This window comes from Eptatretus burgeri, chromosome 1 (assembly GCF_056783735.1).
Source record: "Eptatretus burgeri isolate ZD-2024b chromosome 1, Ebu_testis_v1, whole genome shotgun sequence".
Lineage (NCBI taxonomy): Eukaryota > Metazoa > Chordata > Myxini > Myxiniformes > Myxinidae > Eptatretus > Eptatretus burgeri.
In genome coordinates this window covers 131,993,751-132,014,238 of record NC_140961.1, presented here as the reverse complement: position 1 = coordinate 132,014,238, position 20,488 = coordinate 131,993,751, and the positions used below count along the sequence as shown (strand labels likewise).

The 20,488-nt window shown below is 43.1% G+C and overlaps 2 protein-coding genes across 6 annotated transcripts in view; both read left to right on the top strand.

Annotated features, from left to right (window-relative positions):
• The window catches only part of LOC147035436 (tyrosine-protein kinase Fyn-like), a 78,575-nt gene extending 72,059 nt beyond the window's left edge, over positions 1-6,516 (top strand). For all 5 annotated transcript variants that reach the window (XM_085898243.1, XM_085898234.1, XM_085898252.1 and 2 more), the window contains 2 exons: positions 3,294-3,425; positions 3,894-6,516. In XM_085898243.1, the coding sequence (XP_085754369.1) occupies positions 3,294-3,425; positions 3,894-4,105 (344 nt within the window). In that variant the 3' untranslated portion in view covers positions 4,106-6,516. The remainder of the gene's footprint in view (positions 1-3,293; positions 3,426-3,893) is intronic.
• Positions 6,465-20,488, top strand: part of LOC147035435 (tyrosine-protein kinase HCK-like) — a 54,111-nt gene continuing 40,087 nt past the window's right edge. Inside the window, exons 1-6 of the mRNA XM_085898272.1 lie at positions 6,465-6,603; positions 13,081-13,208; positions 16,541-16,583; positions 17,192-17,285; positions 17,606-17,704; positions 18,266-18,369. Coding sequence (XP_085754398.1) covers positions 13,086-13,208; positions 16,541-16,583; positions 17,192-17,285; positions 17,606-17,704; positions 18,266-18,369 — 463 coding nt within the window. The 5' untranslated portion in view covers positions 6,465-6,603; positions 13,081-13,085. The remainder of the gene's footprint in view (positions 6,604-13,080; positions 13,209-16,540; positions 16,584-17,191; positions 17,286-17,605; positions 17,705-18,265; positions 18,370-20,488) is intronic.

Sequence of the window (20,488 nt, the reverse complement as noted above, 5' to 3'; positions counted from 1 at the left end):
GAAAAAGCCAAATAAATGTTAAAATGACATTTTGTGCCACAATAAACTGCTCCAATCTGTTACGGGAGGGTTGTGGAAAGACGTTTAACAGGTATTCTTGTATGTTGATGAACAGGAATCATGTAGTTTTACTCTGATATCCCACTGCAGTATTACAGCTTCTCATTTGACATTCATCACATGAACCCTGTTGGTAAATCAATTTGTTTGTCGTTCGCATATTGGATTATTACTGTTTTTTTATTGGAGGGAGGATTAATGGAGGAGGATCCACGAGTGTATTTATGTTAACATCCACCATTAATCCCACCTTCTCGTCGGTTCGGCCGGGTTCGGCTGATGGAAGTTTGACTGAAGTCTTTCATGAGCCGGCTAGTGCCGGCAATAACGAGTCAGCTTAGAGGCAATTGTGTGACGACGCCCAGTTTATCTTCCATCCGAAGGAGGGCACACAATGATTAATCACCTTGCTTGTGAAACACCAGGATGACATGTTATAGCTGGGTCGGGATTCAAACCCAGGCGAGACTGCTTGGATACAGGCAAGTGTGCGACGGGGCATCCAGTTTAACGTCCATCATTGATGAATAATCCTGCCTTCAGCAGTCATGCACATTCCCTCGGCTGCTCACGCTACCAACGATTTGGGTATTACTATACATAAAGTTGGTTATATTTCAACACTTTGATTTTGCATCATTTTGGTAAATTCATGTTTTTAATTTTGACCTGAAAAAAAAAGAAAAAATATGTAATAATTGTGAAATAAATAGGAAGATTTGATCTTTGTAAGCTCCCTAAAATCGCCCTGAGTTCCAAGATGACGTTCAGTTGCTACACCGGCCTCTGTGTGTTGTGAATGGCAATGAGCATTTTATTTATTTTCAGTTCAATGGTGGTAATCCACATAGTAAACTGAGACAAAAGCCAGGATTGAGGGGGGGAGGGGTTGAATGTACCGTAAACTGAGACAAAAGCCAGGATTGAGGGGGGGAGGGGTTGAATGTACCAGAAGCCAAATTTAATAACATAGTTTGATTTAAACCATACCAAAATAACAAAATAAATAAAACATGAAGCATTTTATTCCTTACAAAAAAAATTGGAGAAACAAGAAAAAATAAATAAAACATTTTAAGAAAAATGTAAAAACAGAGGGATTAAATCTAAAAACAACAACCAAACAAGGTCGGAATGACACCATATTACGATGCTGCAATCCTCTAATGGATTACCATCATGACATCTTTTGACGTTTTATCTTTCATTGTGGGATTGTGATGAATGAAGAAGAATATCAATGAAGAATGACACCACATTACGATGCCACAACATGACACAATCCTCTTCTGGTTTCGCATCACAATATATTTTGATGTTGTTCCATCACAATCTCACAACAAAAGTAAAATGTCAAAAGGTATCATGATGCGAAACCAGAAGAGGATTGTAGAGTCTTTTTATCTTACCAAAACGAAGTTTTTGCAAGATATGTTAATCAGCTTGTATGTTTTGTTTTTTTTTATCTTGCCAAAACGAAGTTTTTGCAAGATATGTTCGTCAGCTTGTATGTTTTATTTTGTCTGTAATCACGTATAAAAAATTCTGCAGAGCACAGTTATCATTGGAAATTTTTGTAACTTCGCATATCAGAGGCCTATAGAGGTCCCTTTCAGCACATAAAATTTTGAAGGTCAAAGGTCAAGGTCCCTTTGGCGCAAATCAGGGGAGTGGACAAAACCCTTATTTTTTTAGTAATTTTGATCGGATCGTCTTCAAACTTCATGGGAATATAGTTCATGGCCTGGCGCTCAGCTGATTAATTTTTGGTGGCGATTGGCCTTGACCTTCATGGTTACCGCCTCAGGTCAAACATATTTGACCCCAAGGTCAAATTTTCAAGTTTTAGGAACCATATCGTGTAGTACCTCAAATTGAACACCTCGATGAGTGCTTTCTAGATATGTCAAGCTTGAGACATTATGACATCATTTGGTGACGTTATGAGGCAAAAGCATATTTTTCATGGTTACTCTGTAGAACGATTCTCATCGGAATCTGTCGTAGGCAGATATTCCTCAAGGAGTCACTCCTGGTGGATAGCAGCTCTGTTCACCTCAGTGTGACCTTAAAGAAGTCACACGTGGTCACCTTTTGGCAAGATACGGGTCGCCCTGCGGGTGACATTGGTTTATTTTTTTGTTTGTCTGTAATCACATATAAAAAATTCTGCAGAGCACAGTTATCATCGGAAATTTTTGTAACTTCGCATATCAGAGGCCTATAGAGGTCCCTTTCAGTGCACAAAATTTTGAAGGTCAAGGTCAAAGGTCAAGGTCACTTTGGCACAAATCAGGGGAGTCGACGAAACCCTTATTTTTTGAATAATTTTGATCGGATCGTCTTCAAACTTCATGGGAATATAGTTCATGGTCTGGCGCTCAGCTGATTAATTTTTGGTGGCGATTGGCCTTGACCTTCATGGTTAGCGCCTCAGGTCAAACATATTTGACCCCAAGGTCAAATTTTCAAGTTTTAGGAACCATATCGTGTCGTACCTCAAATTGAACACCTCAATGAGTGCTTTCTAGATATGTCAAGCTTGAGACATTATGACGTCATTTGGTGACGTTATGAGGCAAAAGCATATTTTTCATGGTTACTCTGTAGAACGATTCTCATCGGAATCTCTCGTCGGCAGATATTCCTCAAGGAGTCGTTCCTGGTGGATAGCAGTTCTGTTCACCTCAGTGTGACCTTAAAGAAGTCACACGTGGTCACCTTTTGGCAAGATACGGGTCGCCCTGCGGGTGACATTGGTTTATTTTTTTTTGTGTGTGTGATACGGGGCTTCCACTCCATGTATCATCTTTAACCACTTCTTTTCCTGCTTTTTGAACTCGCTAATCCTCCTTTTGGCTGTTGCCTAATAAAACGGCCTCTTCAGACACCATATTGATCATATCAGTAGGGATTTACTATCATGTAACAATCTTTTCCTTTTGCATTGCTTGACCAGACCCAAAACTTATTTGTTGAACGTCATTTCGGCAGATGGTTGAGGTTTTGGTGTCTTATGAAGCCTGTAGCTCCCTTTTCTGCAAGGAGCATTTGTACTACTTTGCACAGTGGTGGAATCATTTGCCAGAGTATGAGGAGCGATGAGTTGAGCATTTTTCATTTGGATCCAGCACGTCATGTTTGATCCGTTAATTGTTGCATCTTTTGAAGTGGTCCTTTTTGGTGATGGTCATTAATTGTTTGGTAATAATCTTCCACATTTTATTTCAAAGGTGCCAAGTTCCCAATCAAGTGGACTGCTCCTGAGGCAGCCATGTTCGGTCGCTTCACCATCAAGTCAGACGTGTGGTCATTTGGTATTCTTCTCACGGAGCTAGTTACCAAAGGCCGGGTACCTTACCCAGGTGCTGTCCTAATGAGTACAACACATGATTTTGCATGTATATAACAATATGACATGTTGCAAGTTGTAACATGATCAAGCCATGATGCACAAAGGGGTGCGTGCGTGCGTGCGTGCGTGTAAGCAATGGAGTGTGCATGAACATATTTCACTCTTTGCCAACCTCACCAAATCCAAGTCCTGATCACCTCTCTCTTCTACCTGTTAGATCACTTTCTTCTAATGTCTGTCATATCCTGCTTTTGCCAGCAAGTCTGCAAATGCGTTTTACTGACACACCATAGCATTCTGTTCCCATCCCACCATGTTGCCCCACTCCCCCGAATTCAATAGTTGTGAATTCATCTTTCCTATTACTTTTGATTGAAATGTTTCGATCGATGAAAGGGTAAAGTGGAAATACAAGTTTGTTTGTATATGCTTCTGTCACAGAGCCTTTGTTTATCGATTGATCTGCACCTGTGGCTAGGTATGGTGAACCGTGAGGTGTTGGAGCAGGTTGAACGTGGTTACCGCATGCCCTGCCCGCCTGGCTGCCCCACATCTCTACACGACCTCATGATGTTGCAGTGCTGGAAGAAAGAGCCTGAGGAGCGTCCGACCTTCGAATATCTACAAACCTTTCTGGAGGACTATTTCACTGCCACGGAACCACAGTATCAGCCTGGCGAGAACCTGTGAATAGATGTCTCGAGGGGGCAACATGTGCATGGATTGGGTGAAGGAGTGGGTCTAAGTGACCACATGGACAGTCTTCAGTAGTTTTGGTTCGAACCATAGGCTTTGCCACTTTTTGATTCTTTGTTTAAAATTTGCACGCGCCGATGTATAATTGCATCGGCGTCACCACCGATGTGTTTTTAATGGCCCTCGCCCCTGCAACACCCAAGTGTTACTGCACTTGTTATATTGCTCCGGAATCCTGTGAGGACGGCCTTGCGGAAGGCCCCGTTATTATGGATCTGCTGTAAGCCGACCATTCCCAATGTTTTCTTTTGGTTCCGCATGAAGCTCACAGCCGATGCAGTTCTCTGGGACGGCCGGTGACGCCTCCCCTTGTGGTGCGCCATATCGTTCAGGGTTCGGACCGAGCCAAACTATTGCAGTACAGCCGGCAGATGGCGGCACTTGCTTACCTCCCCCGGCTTTCCTTTGTCTTTTCCTGTGCCAAAGATGCAGGCGGGAGGAGGTGCTTGTCTTTCATTTTAACAAATGTCTGCACCGGTCTCTGGGGGTGCGTTGGTTACCAAGTAGAGTGTGCGAGTTTTTGAGCATTGTACATTTTTATTTTTTTTTTATTTGCACTGCACCCTGGATTCCGATTTTTTTTTTAAATAAATAAATATTATTATAATTATTATTTTCACTAAATACTGTAGTAATGCCAAGTGCTGTAAACTGGACATGCAAGTATATGGAAATGTCACGATAGCGAGACTGTATCTGTGAATGTGAGGTGGTTTTTCTAACCAGGGTGAGGAAATATTGAAATTAATTTTGTGGGTGGGCCAAGTGTGAGGACATATTGAACGTTTATCATTGGGTGGGTGGAGGAGGAAGCGACAATGAAATTCCTTGAGGGAGGGTTTATCATTTGAAAATGTTGCCTTCATCTGTGGGCTAATTATTGGTGCTTTGATGGGATGAGACGTGGAGCTGTTGACTCGGGGTGAGACGTGGAGCTGTTGACTCGGGGTGAGACGTGGAGCTGTTGACTCGGGGTGAGACGTGGAGCTGTTGCCTCGGGGTGAGACGTGGAGCTGTTGACTCGGGGTGAGACGTGGAGTTGTTGACTCGGGGTGAGACGTGGAGCTGTTGACTCGGGGTGAGACGTGGAGCTGTTGACTCGGGGTGAGACGTGGAGCTGTTGACTCGGGGTGAGACGTGGAGCTGTTGACTCGGGGTGAGACGTGGAGCTGTTGACTCGGGGTGAGACGTGGAGTTGTTGACTCGGGGTATGATATGTGAAACGGTTGACTCGCGTTGTGTGGTAGAGTGGTCGACTTGATGGGGTGCAGCGCAAAACAGTCAGCTCGATGGGGTGAAACGTACAACAATCGACTCGATGGGGTGCGATGTGGAGTGATCGGCTCATTGGGGTGGGATGTCATGGGTTTTTCTTTTCCCTCTACAGGAGCAAAGCTCAGGGAAGAGCTGTGACATCGAGGGGTTGACTTGGTTAGTAAAGGGTGAGGAGGGGGGTTAGCAAAGTGGGTAATGACTGTGCACGGATCCTCTGGCCAATGTTTCCTCGAGTATAGCCACTGAGACTAACGACGTTCTGACCACACGCGTACAATACACATGTTAACGATCCAAGTATTTTATTGAAATTGTATTTTAATCTCATTTTTTGTTTATCGATTAAATATTTCTTTTTTTGTAGAAGCTTGTATATGTTAGCATGTCCTGAAAGTGTCAGCTGTGTATTTTTCAGGTGATTATTTTTTATCTCTAATATGGATGCTGTTTTGTTATCTTTTTATTCCCCTTGACCCCACTGGTTCATGTCGAAGGTTACTTGGCTCCCGGATTGCGGGTGAACCATAACACGGTCCATAAGTTGTTGATTCGTATGTCTTGACAAACCTTTGTATTTCCACACCATGTCGTGTGTGCCGGTGTACACACCGACACGGCACGCTCACAAAATTCATTGCAAAGAGCGTTAGTCTTTGTGAGAGGAACAAAGTAAACTTTTAATCATGTAGATTTCTTACCTTTATTGCGTTTACAGACTAATTGTATTTACTGTAAAGTTACCTTGCGTGAATGTTCCTGGGAAATACTTGTAATGCATCATTGGGTAAGTATCAAATCATTCCCTCGTTTTGCATTTAAAATAAAAACAGTCCCTGCACACTCAGCCCGGAATCCTGCCCGTTGGGGTGGTGCAATGAGAGGCGTTGTTTCTCTTCCACCACCGTCACAACTTCTCCAACTTGTAACCACTTCCCTCGTGTGAGGGGCCGGCACGGAGCGGCATATTGTCTGTTCCTGTGGCTCCGGACGCTGATCTCCATCTGCTCTTGGTTTATAAAATACTTTCAGGTTGCTTCCATGTAATAATAAAACCCTGGTTTAAATACCAACTGATTTGTGCCAATTCGTCCGCATACGCCGCTTGCCCGGAAAGATACGGAGCCGAATACTGAGCTTGTGTGCTTACTTGCCTCACGGTGAGTACCGCTGCAGATTACCAAGCTTAACTAATTACCGATTATATCGGCCGGTGGGTACATCTGCTGTTTACCATGCTGGTTTGCTGACTAATTATCAAGCGAGTTAGATTTCCAGACGATGAGTACCTCTGGAGATTACAAAACTAGTGTTCTTACCAATTACTGGGCGTTGAGTGCACTTGCTGATTACTGTGCTAGTTTCCTTACCAACTTCCAAGATAGTGCGCTCACCAATTGCTGGGCAGTGAGTACCTTGCCTGATTACCAAACTAGTGTGATTACTGTGCAGTGAGTATCTTTGCTGATTAGTTTGCTTACCAATTATCAAGCTAGTTAGATTGCCAGACGGTGAGTACCTCTGGTGATTACAAAACGAGTGTTCTTACCAATTACTGGATAGTACGTCTGCTGATTACCAATGTGCTTACCAATAATTATTGGTAATTCAGTCTGATTATAATCAGACTGAATACCATGCTTCTGATTTCCATGCTTGTTTATTTGGTTAAGAATTTTCACATTCTTAATCCAAGGGAAAATGGCACGAAATGTAAATCGAGTGCACAGTATTCGATTCCTCAAGCAATTTTGCTTTTTTGATCACGTTTGCGGTCATCAAGTTGATCAATTGGAACAACCTGGTAAAATGTTCGATTAATTTAACATTATCTCTGATCATTGATTTTGGTGATACAGCATTAAATGTTTGTAAACTGATGCCAAAGAAAATGTTACACTGCACCAAACTACCATTTGTCTTGCATGGTAATCGATTAGATCCGGTAATTACCTTATCTTAACCAGCACCCATTAATATTGCTTGGTTATTTCCTCATTTGTAATTACCAATGCCCATTGTCCCTATTTATTTAGTTTATGTTGATAATTCTTCCTGTCAAGGCAATTGAGGTTTAAATGCAAGGCCATGAGTTAACTTTTAACTTCGTTACCTCGACCCGTGGCATCCTCAACCTTCACTGCGTTATCACGTAATGACAACCTCTGCCTTCACTACGATACCTCGACTAATGGCATCCTCGACCTACATTACCTCGAGCAATGGCATCCTCTACTTTTACTACGGTACCTCGAGTCATGGCATCCTCTACTTTTACTACAGTACCTCGAGTAATGGCATCCTCTACTTTTCCTATGGTACCTCGAGTAATGGCATCCTCTACTTTTACTACGGTACCTCGAGTAATGGCATGCTCTACTTTTACTACGTTACCTCGAGCAACATTAATGTTTGTTTAAATACGAAAGCTGTTTGCTGAAGGTATCATTTTATTACAGTGATTTAAACCATTTACAAATGATATATTTTGCCAATTCTTTCCTCGTTTAAGCGTTTCGATGCAATTATTTCATAATTTACGTTTGAACCAAAGCACATGTTGAAGTTTGTCTCCCAATGTCACCTCATGTTTGGAGGAAGGATGGGAGAGGGTTGGTAGGGTGGGTGGATTGTCTGCCATGCACAGAGGGCTCCGCTCCGCACGCACAGCTCACTTTAGGTGAAAGAATGACAAAGAATGAAACCGATTCAAGGATGCCAACACGTCATCACATGACGGGCCATTCTCCATGTGATTGTGTAAACTGACATTGCTTCCCCATGGGAGTGAACTTTGTGCGCTTCATATTTGGCACTTGTTTTCGACACTTAACATTTCCAATATTGAATGGATGCTCAGAACTGTTATGTTGGATGATCTTGATGTACTGTGTATAATTAATAATGTAAGATCAACGTACAGTGCTGATTGATTGAACAAAACTTTTAACCTATCTGCTGGTGCATGTCAGAAAATTGGGGTGCAATGTTGGAGTCACAAGATGGGAATTCAATTTTTATTCACTCTTCATTTCAAGGCAGGACAATGCTGAAATGAGTATCATGTCCCTTGGAGGGGACATTCAACTGGGGACTCCTCTGCTCACCTTGGTTTGTGGACTTCAAAGATTCTGTCATGCCTTCAGAAAAGAAAAAACAATTGTTGGTCATCAATGTGCCCAAATTCCTGTCCTGACTGAGGTCCGTGGCTCGGGTGCCCTCTCTCCCACCCCCACCCCACCCACTTCCCCCATGGCTGAGGGCCCTCGGATCGGTCGCCCTTCCCCCCACGCTGAGGGCCCTCGATCGGTCGCCCTTCCCCCCAGGCTGAGGGCCCTCGATCCGTCGCCCTTCCCCCCAGGCCGAGGGCCCTCGATCGGTCGCCCTTCCCCCCAGGCTGAGATCCCTCGATCGGTCACCCTCCCCCCCCCCCCAGGCTGAGGGCCCTCGATCGGTCACCCTCCCCCCAGGCTGAGGGTCCTCGATCGGTCACCCTCCCCCCAGGCTGAGGGTCCTCGATCGGTCACCCTCCCCCCCAGGCTGAGGGTCCTCGATCGGTCGCCATTCCCCCCAGGCTGAGGTCCCTCGATGGGTCGCCCTTCCCCCCAGGCTGAGGGCCCTCGATGGGTTGCCCTTCCCCCCAGGCTGAGGGCCCTCGATCGGTCGCCCTTCCCCCCAGGCTGAGGGTCCTCAATCGGTCACCCTCCCCTCCCCCCAACTCGGCTGAGGGTCCTCCAATAGTCGCCCTTCCCTTCCCCCCACTTCTCCCAGCTGAGGGAAGTGGCCTGGGCATCCTCCTGCTTCTCCTTCCCCCCCCTCCCCTCTCCCCCCCCCCCACCTGAGGACCATGTCTTGGGCGATTGTTGTGATGCTACTGTCTCAAACTTCAGGTGTGAGGAAATAATCACTGTTCATTTAATTTGAAAAGATGTGTGTATAATAACTAACTAATTTTATCGATTGGCCACATGTTTAATTGCTGTCATTAATTAAAAGTGCATTTGTAAAATAACTAACGAATTTAAATTACTGTTTGTGTCATACCTATAACTTTTTGTTATTCGAAAAGGTCTGTGTACAATTTTTTTTTCATTAAATTGATAATGTGTATAATAACTATATTGTCATTTGATAAGGTGTGTGTATCATAACTGTTTTGTAGTTTGATAAATTGTGTGTATAATAAAGATAATTATACTTTTATGAGGTATGTGTAAAATGAAAGTTTTTGTATTTGCATTGAATACTGTATATATCATTGATATGTTTACCTTAGTTTGTGTATTAGAAGTATTTTTGTAATTTATATTTGATAGTCCATGTGTATAATATCTATTCTGAAAAATTAATTGATATTGCATGTGTATAATTATTATTATAATTTCTACATCATGTGTTACTACAAATACGTTTAAAGTGTGTTTATAATAAGTTATTGTCATTTGATAATGTGTTGCATAACTTTTGTTGTAATTAAGTTGATGGTGCATTTGTGTAATAAGTATTATTTTAAATTCATTTGTGCATTGTAGAAATATTGTTGCCATTGAATGCATTGTCCATTTTTTAATGACATTGTATTTTGATGATGTGTGTATCATAACTATCACTGTAATTAAATTGGTTGTGCATGTTTATAATAACTTATTGTAATTTGATGTGTGTGTACAATAAGTATTCCTATAATTAAATTGGTAGTGCATGTTTGTTGTAACTTATTGTAATTTGATGTGTGTGTATAATAACCATTACTGAAATTAAATTTGTAGTGCATGTTTATAATAATTTATTGCAATTTGATGTGTGTGTGCAATAAGTATTCCTGTGATTAAATTGTTAGTGCATGTTGGTTATAACTTATTGTCATTTGTTGTGTGTGTATAATAACTATTACTGTAATTAAATTGGTAATGCATGTTTATGACTTATTGTCATTTGATGTCTGTGTGTATAATGACGATTACTGTAATTAAATTGGTAGTGCATGTTTGTTATGACATTGTAATTTGATGTGTCTGTATAATAACTATTACTGTAATTAAATTGGTAGTGCATGTTTGTTATAACTTATTGTAATTTGATGTGTGTGTATAACAACTATTACCATAATTAAATTAGTAGTGCATGTTTGTTATAACTTGTTGTCATTTGATATGTGTGTGTGTAATCACGATAACTAATTAAATTGGTGGTGCACGTTTGTTATAACTCATTGTAATTTGATGTGTGTGCATAATTACTATGACTGTAATTAAATTGTTACTGCATGTTTGTTATAACTAATTGTAATTTGACGTGCGTGTTATAACTATTACTGTAATTAAATTGGTAATGCATGTTTGTTATGACTTATTTTCATTTGATATGTGTATAATAACTATTACTGTAATTAAATTTGTCGTGCATGTTTGTTATAACTAATTGTAAGTTGATGTGTCTGTATAATAACTATTACTGTAATTAAATTGAAAGTGCATGTGCATAATAATATTGTAATTTGATGATGTGGATGTAAGCCTTATTGTAATTAATGGAAAGCTTGTGTATAGTAATTTTTTCTGTAATTTTATAATGATTGGACACGCACTAGTGTTCTCCATACTCATCTGATAATGGTAATTCCCAAGGAGAAGCATCATGTACAGGTGGTTCGATGAACCTTTGCAATTCAAATCCACGATAATCGTTTGGTGTTGAATTCTCTTTCATAAGATGGTTGACCCTTTTTACCTCTGCCACCGAAGGTGAAGGAGGTTGTGTTTTCACCCCTTTGTCTGTCTGTTTGTGTGCGAACTGATTTGATTTTTTTTTGATGAAGATCCAGATCCGGATCTGACTACTACAATTTTTAAAGTGATTCTTCACCATTGTGAGATAGGAACAAAAACGATATATAGCACGATAGTTCAAAAAGTTGTGGACATATTTAGACGAAACGTGCTGGACATGTTGGGCATGTGACAAGGAAGAATTGATTCAGTTTTGGTGAAGATCCAAATCCAGATCTGAAAGTTTTAAAGTGATTCTTCACCATTGAGAGATGGTGCTAAAGCAATATAGTCCTGTATAGCATGATATTTCAAAAATGTATTGGCCCAGTATGTTCATGTGGATCACGCATTATGTGGTGGAGGTATGCGCTCTTCCGAATGCCCTTGTCGTTGATCTTGCAACACATGCACACACTCGAACTGCATGCGACTCAGCGAGTGATGTCCATGTTATACCCAACATACCGCAGTAGTTTCCATTTGTAAAAACACCATGTCGAGCCGCAGGAGTTCTTCGTGATTTTCAAACTAATTTCTGGTGCTGCTGACGTGGCATGTTGGTTAAAAGTAATACTGAACTGTGTGAAAGACCCTTGTGGGTTTTTTACATGTGAAAAAACGGCTTGCATAGTTCTCAAAGACCACAGGACACACCAGTGAGCACCCATGGATTTGTTTGAGGAACCTTATTTGTTCAAAATATCCTCACATCCACACCTTTCCCCACAAAGCCTCACCCCATGTTGGAACGACCCATTTCAGTGGACTGTTCGAGGCAACACACTTTGAAGGTTTCTGCTCATACACTATTTTGGAGTTTCCATCTCGAATTACAAATATTGTTCTTCGGGATGTTTAATTTGTGGAATGGTGTGTTTACTGATGTGATCTGTGAAATGAGCAACAGGATGTCATCTTGCATGAAAATAGAAAAGATCCACCAATATTAGGTCAGATAACTAACTGCTAGTGGTGGTGAGTGTCGATGGACATTTGGCTGCTATGTAGGGAAGCCACATGGACAGGTCAGTGTTTTAAAAGGTTCACCATAACGATCTTCCATTTGCTGCTGGTTAGTGTAAATAATTTCACAATCGAATCAATGGAGAAACACCAGCAAATAATTCCGAGTTCCTCATTTGAAAGACCATGATGGCAGTTTGGGCCACATTGTGTACAACACATGTCAGGGGAAGTGGTCACTGCACTTCCCTAAATGATACTGGATATCAAGCTATCTTCGAGGAACTTCATTGGCATTAAAAAATGCAAAACTCCATGAATTTGCAAATACTTTTAGTGGAGTCCTTCCTACGTCCTCCCCAGCCTTTGTCGAAGCGATGACGATCTATGGGGCCACATGGACTTAGGTTCATTTTGCTAAAATACTCGAAATAGTTCCGTGAGGATGCATGTCAGGGTTACAGTTTATCAGTGTTTCATGGACGGAAGGGATAACGTCGATGAATCGGAAAAAAAACCTCTGGTTGTGGTCAAAGGTATGGCCTCCATTTTCCAGAACAGACCATTTGTTTTCCTTATAACAAATGTGAGAGAATCGGAAAAATTCTCCGGGTTCAGAATGATCCATCAATCATGTTCGATGATTCTTTAATGAGAATTGCTCCCTTCGAAGACTGCGCTAGCTCTAACCATTTTTTAATGGGTGTTTGATGGTAAAGAAAAACGAATGGAACACCTTTGGCAGTGATGGACTGCTGGCAGTCTTGTGAGGAGGAGGGACTGCTATCAGACCTGTAAGATAGAGACTATGAAGAGCATGGTGGAAATTGGGAACTGTTTGGTGCTCCGACTTCAGTTTCACACAATTATGAATTATTTTCAAATGTTTGTCTCCTGGTGAAGGCACAATGGGCTGCGTACACTCGAGCACTTCACGGCCTGAGGGACATGTGGACAACAAGGCAACTGTGCCCCAGAGTGATGGTCGCCAGCAGGCAATTTATGTACCAGATCCCACTCATCATGCCCAGGTTGGTTTGTGCTGCTGGGTAAGGGTGATGTTGGAGGACGTTCTGGTGGTTCATAATGAGGAAGCAGTTATATGGTGCATGTGAATCATTCGCCTCCCCTAGTGAACTTCATTCGTTCCATTTTCCTCAACACCCCTATTTAACTACCTATCCTGACTTACCACCCGATTATGCAACTTTTCCCCACTTACCACTCTATTATCCAACCTATCCCCACTCACCACCCTATTAAAAAGCCTATACTCACTGACCACCCTGTTTTCCAACCTCTCCTCACTTACCACCCCATTATCTCACCTTTCCCCACTTTCCACCCTATTATCCAACCTATCCCCACTTACCACCCCATTATCCAACCTATCCCCACTTACCACCCTTTTATCTCACCGATCCCCACTTACCACTCTATTATCCAACCTATACCCATTTAACACCCTATTATCCGACCTATCCCCACTTACCACCCTATTATCCAACCTATCCCTGCTTACCAGCCTATTATCCAACCTATCCCCACTTACCACCCTATTATCCAACCTATCCCCACTTACCATCCTATTATCCAACCTATACCCACTTAACACCCTATTATCCAACCTATCCCCACTTACCACCCTATTATCCAACCTATCCCTGCCTACCACGCTATTATCCAACCTATCCCCCACTTACCTCCCTATTATCCAACCTATCCCCACTTACCATCCTCTTATCCAACCTATCCCCACTTACCACCCTATTAACCAACCTATCCCCACTTAACATCCTATTATCCAACCTATCCCCACTTACCATCCTATTATCCAACCTATCCCCACTTACCACCCTATTATCCAACCTATCCCCACTTATCACCTGATTATCCAACCTATCCCCACTTACCACCCTATTATCCAACCTATCCCCACTTACCACCTTATTATCCAACCTATCCCCACTTACCACCCTATTATCCAACCTATCCCTGCTTACCACCCTATTATCCAACCTATCCCCACTTACCACCCTATTATCCAACCTATCCCCACTTACCATCCTATTATCCAACCTATACCCACTTAACACCCTATTGTCCAACCTATCCCCACTTACCGCCCTATTATCCAACCTATCCCTGCTTACCACCCTATTATCCAACCTATCCCCCACTTACCACCCTATTATCCAACCTATCCCCACTTACCATCCTATTATCCAACCTATCCCCACTTACCACCCTATTATCCAACCTATCCCCACTTAACATCCTATTATCCAACCTATCCCCACTTACCATCCTATTATCCAACCTATCCCCACTTACCACCCTATTATCCAACCTATCCCCACTTATCACCTGATTATCCAACCTATCCCCACTTACCACCCTATTATCCAACCTATCCCCACTTACCACCCTATTATCCAACCTCTGCCCACTTACCACCCCATTATCACCTATCCCCACTTACCACCATATTATCCAACCTATCGCCACTTATCACCTTATTATCCAACCTATCCCCACTTACCACCTTATTATCCAACCTATCCCCACTTATCACATTATCCAACCTATCCTCACTTACCACCCTATTATCCAACCTATTCCCACTTACCACAATATTATCCAACCTATCCCCACTTATCACCTTATTATCCAACCTCTCCCCACTTACCACCCCATTATCTCACCTATCCCCACTTACCACCATATTATCCAACCTCTCCCCACTTACCACCCCATTGTCCAAGCTATCCCCACTTATCACTCTTTAATCTCGCCTATCCCCACTTAGCACCCTATTATCCAACCTATCCCCACTTATCACCTTATTATCAATCCTATCCCCACTTATCACCCTATTATCCAACCTATCCCCACTTACCACCCTATTATGCAACCTATCCCCACTTACCACCCTATTATCCAACCTATCCCCACTTACCACCCTATTATGCAACCTATCCCCACTTACCACCATATTATCCAACCTCTCCCCACTTACCACCCCATTATCTCACCTATCCCCACTTACCACCATATTATCCAACCTATCCCCACTTATCACCCTATTTTCCAACCTATCCCCACTTATCACCTAATTATCCAACCTCTCCCCACTTACCACCCCATTATCTCACCTATCCCCACTTACCACCATATTATCCAACCTATCCCCACTTATCACCTTATTATCCAACCTCTCCCCACTTACCACCCCATTATCTCACCTATCCCCACTTACCACCATATTATCCAACCTATCCCCACTTATCACCTTATTATCCAACCTCTCCCCACTTACCACCCTTTTATCTCACCTATCCCCACTTACCACCCCATTGTCCAAGCTATCCCCACTTATCACCTTATTATCCAACCTATCCCCACTTACCACCCCATTGTCCAAGCTATCCCCACTTATCACCTTATTATCCATCCTATCCCCACTTACCACCCCATTGTCCAAGCTATCCCCACTTATCACCTTATTATCCATCCTATCCCCACTTACCACCCTATTATCCAACCTATCCCCACTTATCACCTGATTATCCAACCTATCCCCACTTACCACCCTATTATCCAACCTATCCCCACTTATCACCTTATTATCCATCCTATCCCCACTTACCACCCCATTGTCCAAGCTATCCCCACTTATCACCTTATTATCCATCCTATCCCCACTTACCACCCTATTAACCAACCTATCCCCACTTACCACCCTATTATCCAACCTATCCCCACTTACCACCCTATTATCCAACCTATCCCCACTTACCACCCTATTATCCAACCTATCCCCACTTACCACCCTATTATCCAACCTATCCCCACTCGTCATCCTGTTTTCCTCCCGATCCCCACTTTTCACACTCCCTCACCAACATTTCAGTCTCCAACCATCCTCCCAAGTGATCCCCCCCCCCCCCCCCAAAATTTAAAAGAAAAACAAGTGAACTCATGGTCGATGTCACTGTGCGATTATGAATTTAATCTGATGGTGATGGGGGTAATGTGTTGAGTTTGGTTCATTGTAAGGGTGATGGGGATTTGTTGGGGGTGATGTTTGTGAGGGAAATGCGGTATAATGTTGATGGGGGGGTTTGTGAGCGTGATGTGATGGGGTCGATTGATTGCGAGGATGATGTCATTGGGAAGAAAAATCTGTTAATTGTAAGAGAATGAGGGATACAGCGGTCAATCATAAAGGTGATGGGTGGAGAAGGAGGAAGGGAAGGGGTGAGGGGATGTAGTCGATGATCGTATGCATACCCTTTTCACGTGTTCCGCACATCATCCCGGGTTGCACCATCAAATCGGCCGCTGTGCGTGTTTTCCCTAGGACCTGCCATCCTCGACGGGCCGACAGGAGGCCGAATCTCCAGGTGGGTCACAGCTGGAAGACGGACCGATCCCTCTCATTTCCATAACGTGCTCCTTTTGTAGAAGCTGCATCCGGTGCTGCAATGACAACCACCATGGATTACCATACTGAACAACGTTGCTGCTTGACCCATAGTTGTGTTGGTTTTCCAGCTGTTTCTGCGCAGTGAGCTGTCTGCAAGGCAGGCGGATCATGGTCGCAGCAAACATGGGAAACCTAGCTGGGAATTAGGGGAGGGGGAATTGTCTGAACTGGCCTGCGCTTATTACTTTGGTGACTGGGGGTGCTGCGGGGACTGCAGATGTTGCTATGGAAGCTATGGTTGATTGTTGGCCTGGTTCTTATGTGCCTGTATCCTGGTGCTTGGTGCTGCTTATGCTTGTGTTCGGTGCTGATGCTGCAGATGTTTTCACCGTTCCTTCTGATGTGGTGCACATGGTGCAAGTGTTTTACTCTTGCTGTTCTGATGTTTGTGTTTTGCTTGTGCTTACTGCTGATGATGCTGAATCTGAATTTGGTGTTGGTGTTTCAATGTTTTTCTGCCGGTACTTTCGTCAATGCTAATTGGAATGAAGTTGTGACCAGTTCTGCCATACTCCTCACCCGCAGCTGACATGACGGTGATTGCTCTGTACGACTTTGATGGGCTGACAGAGGGAGACCTGACGTTCAAAAAAGGAGACAAGATGCGGGTCCTGCAGCAGTAAGTGCTTGAGCTACCTGAGCCCCCCCCCCTCTGAAGCCTCTCCCCCTTCTCATCAACTTTGAACCCAAATGATGTGGTTTTGCATGGGGTGATGGATGGATGATGGATATGCAGAGTCAGCGGGAAAGTTTCCTTGATTTGCTGGTGATCTCAAGAGGCCAGCAGTTGTCGTCTTCCCAGCGGGAATGGCTCCCACCTCTGGTTCACCAGCAGCAATGATTGTTTTGAGCTTAACCGAGTGAATACTTGACTTCTCACCGTAGATGGCTGTTATGGTAAACTCGGCTTCCATGTTGTCCATTTTATTATTACTACAGGAATGGGGATTGGTGGAATGCTGAATTACTGCCCTCAGGTCGAAGTGGATTCATCCCAAGCAACTACGTGGCGCAGACGAACTCGCTTGAGACGGAGGAGTAAGTAATTCCATTCAAAAGAACTTACTTTCACACCTGATTGGTGATGCAATTTCTAGTCGACACCACACGGTGGTATAATAGTAGGTGATGACAAGATGGATGTTCCATCTCCTCGCAATACTTGGAGGGGTTGAAGCTCCCATGGTTTCTTTCGACGAAGAGCGGGCTGATTTATCAACATCACCCTGAACAAATATTGAATTCCTGCTTAAGTTGGCTCCAGTCGAACGTCAGTCCTGACCAGTCGTTTTGTGCAAGTCTTGGGCTCATCTACCTCCTCGGGTGACCCCACAAGACGGTGGGATTAATTGTGGCCCTTTAGGAAGTAGAGAGAGAGAGAGTTTACGGTGCAGATTCGGGAATCTATTGGCAGTGTTGAAATATGTATTAAAACCCAATTGCAAAGTGTTGCGGTTAGATCGATTAATTATTAAGTGGTACGTCCGACAAGCCCCTCATCAGTTCTGTTGCGATGATGGCATTGAAGTGGCCACTCATTATTAATGGAAGCTTCTTTTTCTCAGGGCAGTACTTTAACACAGCACCGTATCTCTTCAGGTGGTTCTTCTCGGACGTGAACCGCATAGAAGCCGAGCGCCTACTACTCAGCCCAGGCAATACCATCGGATCATTCCTGGTGAGGGAGTGCCAGTCATCTAAAGGTAAAGGCAAGACGGTGTGTTAAATGAGTACTGTGTGGGTTTGCATGACACGCAACCTGGAAAGAGTTCTTTATGCACTTTGAAAGAACCCAAAAGGCTCGGTTGCACTGCTCTCTCTCCATAGCTGAGGGGAAGCATTGAGGGTGCGCAGCATGCGCAGGCACTGCCACAAGCACGGCGGATCGAGAGCTTGTTGCATGAGCATTACTGGGACAAATTAAACACTTTTGCACTCATCACTTGACACCACGGTAAGACGGTGAAAAGCTGTGAAAAAGATGACGGTGTCTGGATTTTTGCGATGAAGTCATTTTGGAGCGAAATGGCAAAATCTCTGTGGTCAGATGTTCAGTGGTTTCTCAACTCTTGCCACGCACTTCCCTTGAAACTTCCCGATTCTTGGAAACGACGAAGCATCTGCTTCAGTTTCGATGTTGAAAGCAACCGAGCAATGTTTCTGTTTTGCTGTGACAATGTATTTGATTTTTGTGTGGCTTTCCTGCACCCTTCGTACCCAGTTCCGGTTTTTCATTGATTCTTGGCCAAAGTGCCAGGGGCATAGACACGGACCCTCTATGTGGTATGTGCCATGTGGCAAACAATAGAAAAGAAGGGACGTTGCATGGCTTGTGGAAAATTCCAAACAATAGAAGAGAAGGGATGTTCCGTGGCTTATGGAAAATGCCACATGATAGAATAGAAGGCACATTCAAAAAAAATAATCTCGTGTGCACGCTGTACTACCCCCCTGTGTGTTCCTGTGTTCTTAGGAGGAACCAAGTAATGCTCGAGAAAAGTTTATATAAAGGGGCGGCAATGTTTTTTTTACACAAACTAATCTCACGCATGCACATTATCTTTTGTGTTTTCGTTTTCAAGGGACACAACAATAACTTTACGTACTGATGATGGGATTTAACCAATATTTTCCCCAAGAATGGAACGGTTTCTCTGTATTACTTACGGTATTCCATGTTTCCGCCGGTTTTCTTCTTGAATTAGAGCACCTGAAAACTTTTTGTTTTTCTTCCAAAGTCCACTTTTACAGTGTCCCTAATTATGCGGCCGCGGGTAACTTCGAAGTCTCAACAAGTGTTCCTCTATTAATATTCAAAATTTCACCAACTTTCATCCAACAGTTCATCAGTTATGAGCACTTGCATTTGACTATTTTACGACTGGAGTCAAAATTTTTCTATGTCCAAGTGTTTTGAGGTTCACCCCTATCAGCAAAAACAAGCAAAAAAAAAAAAAAAAGCAACACTATGGCATTTAGGTGGAATTTGTGTTGAAAGTCATTAATTAGATGTATTGTCCGATGTATATTCCAAGTTTCAGCTCGTTTCAATGTTTCGCCTTTGAGATATGAGCGCCAACACATTTCAGGCGGACGGACAGACTGACAGACACCGACGTTGATTTTGAGGGTTTTTGTTAAAAACTCAAGAATGCGGAAATGGACTTTGCTGAAATTTGGAACATATGACCTCAACATACAAAGGATTAACTTATGAAATTTGCAGCCGATTTTGTTCAGTAGCAGCTGAGAAACGAATTTTCAGTTCCTGTGTTAAAGTTGCATGCAGAGAAACGGTTCATATAAAGGGAGGGGCACTTTGTGCTTCCCTTGATTGTTGCAGGAGTCTCCGCTTCTAACAACACTCCTGTTGCGTACTTCTGCAGAGGAACAGAATTCAAGCTCATAGCTAATTTTAATGTGAGCACAGCGACGATGCACGGTCCTCTTACAGCATTACTCGATACACTTGAATAAGCATTGCAGGTCGAGAGATTTAACTTAAAAGCGGAAATTACCAGAAATAATTGCAAGTGCCAAAGCTCTGTACGTTGAGTGAACCCACAGATGCAATTGATATGTACTACTTTATTTATTGCGAGGAAAATCAGACATTGAAAGGACATTTGCAAGGTCCACCGACCTTGTCTCTGTCATTTCCTCACATCACACTGCACCGGGTGCACAATTGGGCAGCCCAAGGATATGTTCCATCAGCAAACAGCTTGCTATCGCTTTCCAAACCAGCCGTTCCGTATCAACCGCTTTAGAAGCCGCTCGCCTAGCCGCTTGGGAAGTGATTGAGAGGTACTGCGGTATGTT